At 42.6% G+C, this 8,906-nt stretch overlaps 1 protein-coding gene across 6 annotated transcripts in view; it reads left to right on the forward strand.

Moving 5' to 3' along the window:
- The window catches only part of ctnnd1 (catenin (cadherin-associated protein), delta 1), a 28,162-nt gene that overhangs the window by 2,648 nt on the left and 16,608 nt on the right, over nucleotides 1–8,906 (forward strand). For 4 of the 6 annotated variants that reach the window (XM_035660005.1, XM_035660008.1, XM_035660007.1 and 1 more), the window contains exons 2-9: nucleotides 2,064–2,211; nucleotides 4,519–4,593; nucleotides 4,689–4,814; nucleotides 4,984–5,270; nucleotides 5,416–5,506; nucleotides 5,649–5,839; nucleotides 6,073–6,328; nucleotides 7,572–7,643. In XM_035660005.1, the coding sequence (XP_035515898.1) occupies nucleotides 2,071–2,211; nucleotides 4,519–4,593; nucleotides 4,689–4,814; nucleotides 4,984–5,270; nucleotides 5,416–5,506; nucleotides 5,649–5,839; nucleotides 6,073–6,328; nucleotides 7,572–7,643 (1,239 nt within the window). In that variant the 5' untranslated portion in view covers nucleotides 2,064–2,070. The remainder of the gene's footprint in view (nucleotides 1–2,063; nucleotides 2,212–4,518; nucleotides 4,594–4,688; nucleotides 4,815–4,983; nucleotides 5,271–5,415; nucleotides 5,507–5,648; nucleotides 5,840–6,072; nucleotides 6,329–7,571; nucleotides 7,644–8,906) is intronic. The other 2 variants (XM_035660009.1, XM_035660010.1) reach the window with 1 other exon arrangement.

Consider the following 8,906-nt stretch of genomic DNA (forward strand, 5'->3'; position numbering starts at 1 on the left):
ACACACACACACACAAATGGAAAGAAAGGAGGTGGCATTAAGTTCACCAAAACTTGCCACAGCTCTGTTGTAACTATTCAAGGATATGGCCAACGTCAGCCACGCACTTGCCACTTTTATTTAGTCTCAGACCTGCATACGCAATGACTCGCCCTCGCCCAGATGTGTGTGCACACACTCACGCTGGCATATGTGCACACTCACACCTAATACAGAAGTCTTTGTTCACTCAGCCAGTCCTGAGTGCGCAGACAGAGAGCAGATTTGATCTACATGACTCAGTGAACTTTGAAGTAGAAAATGGTTTTTGCCCTGGTTTGGAGATGAGCCACACTCATGTCATCCAATTATTAGACAGACACTGCTGAAGTAATCTTCCCCAGATTCCTCATTCCTCCCTCAGTGTCCCTGCTGAGGAGGTCTGACAAAAAGCACTTTGTCATTGTCTTAATTTGGGCTGCAGTGACGTTCACGTATTATCATGCTCCTCTAATTTAGGCTTTGGTCATCGGTGGCATTTGTTTAGGCTCCTTTGTCTTTCAAAAGTCTTGAGTTGACGATTTCAAAACCAACTTCTCTGCTTCTTTTCTTTGGTGTTTTCTATCCTGATGTACTAAAAGTGATTTTCTCTGTTGCTGCACACTGGCTCATTGGTATTTTTCATGCATTATTGCTATAACTACTTGTTGAAATGTTTCAATATGTTGTGTTCCCTTGAAATGTCTAGTGTCAAGCACTCCCTTTACATATTGAATAATCATTAAACTCCCCATGTTAGGAAAGTGAAAGTTCAGAAGGAGGATCAGACTGTTGGAAAAATGTCAGTAAACGGATTAAAAAAGCAAGACTAAATCTTTTCTTGTGAATTGTTCTTTCTGTCTGAGATCAGACAATTAGAACAGAGTTTAATTTGTAAAGTTAGGTAAAGTTATGCCCTTACGTTATGAAGCACTGACTTTTAGACACGCAGAAGCACTTACATGTAATAAATCAATTTTGTCTCCTGAAATTGAAAAATGTATTTTTGAGCAGAATAATCACTGTTGTAATAATTGTGCCGGCCTTGGTTGATGTCAGATAGTTGGACCCATGACTGGTTACTGTTTTATTTGTTTTTTCCAGGAAATCTAGTTGATGCTGCAGTAGCACTAATTAACTCTATCACTCAAAGTCCAATGCATAATAAAAAAGGTCACTGACGAGCTCCAGTTTTTATTACTTGTTATTTTAAATGTCCCATACCTAATTGAATCTCCTGTTCAGGGTAAATTGTCATGGATGAAATGCCCCCCCCCCACTAGAACTTGCAGATTATATTAAGTTTAAAGGAAAGAGAGGCAAAACGAGGCCTGCCGTCTCCTTCCCTGCTGTGGAGCACGCCCTCTCAATTCAAAACACCTCAAATGTGGTGTGACTTGATGGTGTGATACTGTCTCTTGATAACTCCGAATGCTCTCACACGTACTCGTCTCCCCTTTTCCTTCCTCACTTTCTCTGCATCCATGGAAAGAAGTGCTAACAAGCTCCACGCGCTGCAGCTGCAAACATGCTGTAATTGTCTCTCGTCATGTATCTCACTTTCTTTCTATTTATAAGCCTGCAAAGCAGAAGGTGATGAAACGCTCTGAAAAGATTACGGTATTTCGCTTCCATCCCTGCTCTGCTGATGCTCGTCCCACCTTGAATTTGAACTGAATAATCACTTTTCGAGATGAATTCTCGTGTGTTGCTCGCTCTTGTTCTGCCTGTACTCATGTTTTCTCTATGCCTGCTTCTTTATCTCCGCAGTTCTCTCTCTTCCCTCATTTGTCTTCCCTTGCTTTGCCTTCCTGCGTCAGCTCCTGCTGCTTTTTAACCTCTAAATATCAACTTCATTAGCACTTCAGTGTGTGCGTTCCTCGACGTGCACAGTGCCAGGTCCCCTCTGTCTTTATATCTGTATACTTGGGTGATTCAGCCTGGCTCTGTCTGTTCTTTGATTAAATCCCGGTGTTGGTAGAATCTCTTCTGCTCTCTGGTGTTGACCCTGTCCTGTCCTGTCCTGTCCTGTGCTCTGCTCTCAGCGTGTGAATGGAGCAGTGTGCGAGTACGGCCTCCCTGCTGGCCTCGGTGCGGGAGCAGGAGAGGCAGTTTGAGATGCTGAGCCGAGCTCTGGAGGAGGAGCGGAGGTCGTGTGCCGGCACCTTGCCCCGCCCCCTCCCCAACATGCAGGTAACATGGACAACCCTCCCCCTTCTCCACCCACCCTCACATTTTCCATCGAAAAAAAAACCCCTCGGATTCGCCCTTGATCCGAGCGAGTTCATCCAACATCATCTCCATGGTCATCCCCATCCCATCTGTGTGGACTGGCTGGTTGGCAGCAGAACCTAAACCAAACCTGGGGGGGAAATACCTCCTTGTGGGTTTTCTAAGGGTGGATTCTTGAAGTGTGCTTGAATTTAGGTTGAATTTTGGAAGTTAAAAGTCAAATAAAGCGACAAAAGCACCTTCCAATATAGCCATCCTGAGGAGGTCATTTACACCCTCTGTTGGTCCTCGCAGCTTTTGTTCATGCATTTTTCCCATCTTCCATTGGTTCCTCCGTAACCATCCATGTCTCATTCAAAATAAAAGTCCTGCCTTCATCCTGACCCCCCCCCCCCCAAACAATCAAGCTTACCAACCCATCTTGTTTGTTGTGACTTGTCCAAGGACGATTGCATGCAGAGATGTTTTGCTTGGCGTTTTATTTATTATATTATTGGGCTTTTCCTGGACCATCATCAAGAGTTAAGTTTCAGTTGTAGCTCTCAGAATATCAGCCAACTGTTTTTTTTTTATATTTGTTTGTATTTATTTCTGGTATAAATAAGATGTCACTCAGCTGCTTTTTCAGTGAGGCAAAATCCATTAACTGGGACACGGGTCCACCCAGACACGGTTCATCGGCTGGGAATTCTTGGTTAAAAATAAATTTGTACTGTGTACACGCTGGAGTGTTTTGCTGTTTGCTTACACACCCTGTTTATCATCAATATGAATCAGTTAGCTGGAGAGACTGCAGAGTGACTCCATGCCCGAGCTTACCTCATACCAGACTTACAGGCACACACACCTGTGTTCGTTCATTCTTCTGCTTCCTTATTGACACTCTCAGTCATTAGCTTGCATGAATAAACCCACATACGCACTCCTAGCCTGAGGCAACCTTTGAAACACACTCACTCATTAACAACAGGGTTCTCTCTCTTGCTCACTGTCCCTCTTTTATTTGCCGCTCTCGCACGCAGGCAGGCATTTAACCGGACACATCTCAGTCCCAGGTAATTCTAGCGGCAGAAAGGTAGGCAGAGTGTGTGTAATAGTGAGAACAGGACAGAAATGTAGCCTGTGCCGGTTCTTATCTTTGCTGTGTGTGTTTACATAGCCCGAAGGCTTCAACATGCCTCTGCCACTCTCCCAGGCAGTGCAACACGACCTTAGTTTTTACTGACAGGTTCCCACACGCTCACGTCTGCCCGGCACTTTCTGCTATTCTCTTTGACTAAGTCCATATCGGAACACCTTCTCTGTGTTCATTTGCTTATCCTATGTTTTCTTTATTCGATCTGGCCAGAGTGGCACAACATTTTCTTTTATCAAGTTATTTCTGTTTTTTTAGATTTAAAAATTTAACATTTCTGTCAGAATGAGACAGCTGTATTCCATCTCTGAATACTGTTGAGTAATTCCCCCACCCCTCTGGCTGTGCCACCTTTACCCTCATAGTCGTGCAGTTGAAACTGCAGAGATGGCAGTAGAGCGCCTCCTGTGACTGGAATGGAAAATGCACCACACCCATCACTACTCCTGGACAGGCAATGCTGGTGGTGTCGACTCATTAGAGAAATTACTTTATATTTATTTATTGTTTATATCTCTATCATCGTTCATTTCATTACTCACTAATTATTAACCCGTTCATTCCATCATCACAGTTCATTCATAGGTTTGTTGGATGATTGTGTTGCATTCAGCTACCTCATTGTTTGTGTTTAGGGAGGAAGAGTGCATATATGACAGCCTCTGTATGTTTGTGTTCATACTTATAGTGTTTACATACCTGTGGAGATCATGAAGTTTCATTCTTACAGTCCACGCAGACTTTATTAAACGCACTGCAAACAACAGTGATCAACTGTCACTGACTTTTACTTTCCATTTTAAAAAATGGCACCCTTGTCATCCAACACATAAAAACAAAATATTCTTTCTACTGCAATTAAATGTAAAGGGCCTGAGCTTCACAAGATAAAGCTGGCCGCCATTAAAATTCAAATGAAAATTGATGGCAGTTGCTGCTTTCACTTTTTTATCTTATTTTGTCAGTGCTGCCATATGAGTTGCTTGTGACGCTGGAAAAGTTCAACTGCCCAGTCAGTGGTGTGATGCGTGTATGTGTTCATAAATGTCATCCCTGCATACAGCAGTCTGTGTGTGTGTGTGTGTGTGTGTGTGTGTGTGTTAGATCTCATATGAATTTCTTCCTCGCTGCAGAACGGCCGCATTCCTTGTGATGCAGACATAGAGAGGCTGACACTGAACGAGGGTTACATCAACGGGACACATCACGTAAGCATTTGCCCTCTCCGTTTCAGCTGTTTAATTCTCAACATGGTAACCCCCTGAGGATATCCCATGAGTTTTATTCTCATTCGTGTGTGCAGTTCAGGATGGAGCCTGGTCAGGTGATGCAGGAGACGTACACAGTGGAGGAGGACCCCCAGGAGTCGCCACCCGTTGTCTCTGTGGAGACCAGTGAAGATGGGACCACGCGGCGCACAGAAACCACAGTAAGATTAGTTGGTTGAAAATGGGAGTTCACTTTGCAAATGGTTGCAGTTAAGAGCACTAAATGACTATTAACGAACTCTGGAGTAACTTTAGGGTGTAAGTGACATACGTTAATTACATTATTATTTAAGTTTATAAATATTAACTGTTGAATCGCGTCTCCTCAAGGTAAAGAAAGTGGTGAAGACCACCCACACTCGCACAGTCATCCCCTCCGTATCAGACACACTTTCCCTGGATGGTGGGGGTTCAGTGACGGGTATGGGGGCCTACCCTGCACCCATGGTCTACAGGCAGGGGCCCGGAGCCGGTGTGCCCATGGACTACCCCACTCATACTGTGCCCCGCAACTACCACTACGGACCGCCAGGGGGCTACGACGACTACCGCACTGGACCCCCATCTGAGACCTACGCAAGCCTTAGCAGGGGAGCTCGCATGGATGATCGCTACAGGTACCGTGTTTGTTGAAATTCACGTTCGTTGGCCCTGCTGATCTAGGATTCCTGCCATTGAGGCTGGGTAGACATTCATCTTATGGCTAATATTTCCCTCTCTTTCTGGTCTCACTCTCAACCGCCCTGCCCCACCCCTCTCTAGACCGGTCCATCCTGATGGTTATAGAACTCTGGATCCAAGCTATAGAGCCCACAGCAGGAACCAGCTCGACCCCTATGCTGCTCAGCCACAGGTATGTTAAACAATAACAATTTTAACTGGCTTGACTTCCAAAATCACTTTTACTATTTATGGTACTTTGCTTCCTTGCTATATGTGAAAAATTGAATAGGATTTCGAGTACACAAATTTTATATTGGGGCCTGTCTCTGTAGGTTGGACGTATGGGAAGTGCCCTGGAGCTATCCTCCATCCCGAGGTTTGTCCCAGAGCCGTACGGTCTGGAAGACGATCAGCGCAGCATTGGTTATGATGAGCCTGACTATGGCATGGGACACCCAATGCACTACAGCACCGTTCCCCGCAACCACAATGCATTCCTTCATGGACCCCCACGCAGAACTGGGTAAGTTGTGTGTTTTTGTCGTGTTTGTGTGTAAGAGGTGCATGGTCACTTTGTTTTTGTTTTTTTTGTTGAGAAAGCATGGAATAGAAGGAAAAATATATTGAATAATTGTTATTGTTTTGGTTTTCAAATCAGCACCGTTATAAACAATTTCAGGGCCTTTACTTTCTGTTTGTATTGATGTCTTGACGTGTACACGTACATTCACAAATGTTCTTCTACTCCCTCCCCAGGAGTTATGAGGGTACCTTGGATGGCGACATGAGTGGTCCAGGGGACATGTACTATTGGGGGGGAGGAGCACCGCTGGCCCAGGGTGAAAGAGGTAGCATGGCTTCGTTGGACAGCACTCTAAGGAAAGGGCCCGGTCCCAGTGGCTGGCGTCAGCCGGAGCTGCCAGAGGTTATCGCCATGCTCAACTACAGGCTGGACCCAGTCAAGAGCAATGCAGCAGCATACCTGCAGCATCTCACCTATAAGAACGATAAAGTAAGCAATGCACATGTACAAGCATATATTTTTATGGTAGACAGCATTAGGTAAGATAAGCTGTTCCTTTATTGATCCCCTGTAGGAGAAATTCAAATAGTAATTCTGGCACAGCAGCACAAGGGAAATGTAGTGCAAAGAGCAGAAAAAGGATACAAAATATAATAGTAATATAATAGCATTATGTCCAGTGTAATTTGAAGTATAATAGACTTCAATTAAAAGCGACAGATGGTTAGTCGTATATTTTCTTTTAGGAATGATTGAGGCCTGTATGATAAAAGATATAGTAGAGCCAGACAGAAAGTTATAATTTTACCAGACTGGGAATAAGATAAGTTTTCTAACCATCCAACTACTCCTTAATTTACTCCTACTCCTTTTTTTCTGGTTAATTTGTTAAGAAAATATGCTTTTTGATTTTTCTCATTAATCAGTGAAGTCCATTTTTAATATCCAATTTGGACGTGCTCCTCAGTCAGTACTGCTGTTTGGTTAACCAGTCTGTCTAAAGTCTGTCTCAGACACTGTGTGTTTTCATTCTTGCACGTTGTGTTAACTCACACTGCATGTTTTAATCTGCCCTTCTGCCCGGCAAGAACTGACAGCAACAATTTGGAACAAATTTAATTCAAACAGATGTCTGAATTCTAAACAATGTTGAGAAAAAGAGAGATAGGCAGCGTTACTTTGTGCAGTTCTACTATAGACCTAAAGTAAGGCAAAAAAACATAAAAATATGGCGCTGCAGATGGCTGAAAGATGCAGACAGTATGGTGTCTGTTCTGCAGTGAAGTTTATTTTATATGACACTAGTATCAAGACTACAGTTTTGGCCACAACATGTACAATACTGCACCAATAATATTAAAAGAAGAATTTCACTACAGTTTATAATGGATCTTTTGACAGCAGTCACACATTATCTGCAGCTGCCTGCACATTTTTTGATGTCTCTAGTTGTTGACATAGCAACATTTGACTTGTGAATGGCTAGATAGAGAATATTCATATATATTATATTTAAACCTTTTTATTTATTTTTTTCAAAAGAAGAAAAAGCACCAAAAAAATGGTTGCTGTTAATTGCAGTTTAAGGATTTTCCAGGATATTTCTTCCACATGATATCCTGTGTCCTGTGTCTTAACTTTTTTTTGATTGATGTTGACATATGTTTGATTTTCTGTGTAACAACAGTAAATTGGACTTTACTTGACTGTGATATGTCCTTTTGCTTTCCAGGTGAAGTCTGATGTGCGTCGTCTGAAAGGCATCCCAGCGCTGGTCTCTATGCTTGATAACCCAAACAAAGAGGTCAGTTTGCTGATTTTTCTCCATGGCTTTCTGCTCATTCTTTACTTTACTGGAAGTGTGTTATGATTGAACTAGGTGGGGTAAAAGGGAGGCTTAAGGGATGTAGTGTATTTCTTATGTAATACCAAGACAGTTCATTGGCCTGAGACAAGGTGAACTTGAGACGCACCACTAATACCAATTGAAAGGGAAATAGAAATAAGCATTACGTATCTGACTTCTCCTCAAATCCTGTAGGTCAACATTTGTGCTAAATATGGTTTCGGCCAAAACATTCTGTGGTTTTTCTATGATTCCCTTTCATTTAGCACAAGCTGTGGCAAAGTTTTGCTGATGTTTGTATGGGCATTACCAGACAAACCACATCATGCATTCCACTCTCGAGGCAAAGAAGCATCTTAATTTCACATTTCATGCTCTGTGGCCAGTGACAAGTTTGAAGTCTGGTGTGCGTCGGATGAGTTGCTTGCTGGAGAAATGGGTCAAACAGTGACTGCATCCTCTTAATGCTTTTAAGTGGTTTCAAAAGCTCCACACACTGTGTGTGTGTGTGTGTGTGTGTGTGTGTGTATGCTGTGTGAAAGTTTGATGTATAAAATAGGAAAAAGAGAATAGTATCCTAAAAAAACTAGGCATGGGACCAAATGAAAATTTCATGTCACAATTATCTTGGCTAAAATAATTGCGATACACGGTATTATCACGATGATCCTGAAAATATACTTCATACTTTTATAATGGCACTAAAAACAGATAGACACTCCCTGTTCTTTATTTTGGAGTCTGTTCTATTTCCACACATCCGGTTTAACTTTTTTTTTTGTGGGGGATAGCCGAGCCTTCAGCCATGGTGACAGGCTTAGGATTTTGGAATGACTGGAAAGATTTGGGCTCTCCCTAGTCCCTTTGTTCAAAAGAAATAGGGAAATTAATATAGGACTGTATGGTGTTGAGTTAGACAGCTTTTTCAAGTGAAGCCATATTCACAATTATTGGAAATTTACTATTCATTATAGGCAATTACTTGCATGAGTAGTAGTGCCAAGTCCCAGTAATTTGCATCATGCAATCAAAAAACAGTTACAAGGGCATGACACTCTTTTCTAATACTACAATAAATCCATGTATGTGAAATCAATGCTCTCTTTAAAGGGACACTTCACCCATTTGCATTAAGCTTTGTATCATTAGAAGCCCAGTCATATTTTTGAATGGTCGTGCATCATTCCCTCACTTCACCGGAGAGGGGAGAAATACGGATTT

The sequence above is a fragment of the Morone saxatilis genome, unplaced genomic scaffold, assembly GCF_004916995.1.
Source record: "Morone saxatilis isolate NCDOM2014 unplaced genomic scaffold, NCSU_SB_2.0 Contig17, whole genome shotgun sequence".
Taxonomy (NCBI): Eukaryota; Metazoa; Chordata; class Actinopteri; family Moronidae; genus Morone; species Morone saxatilis.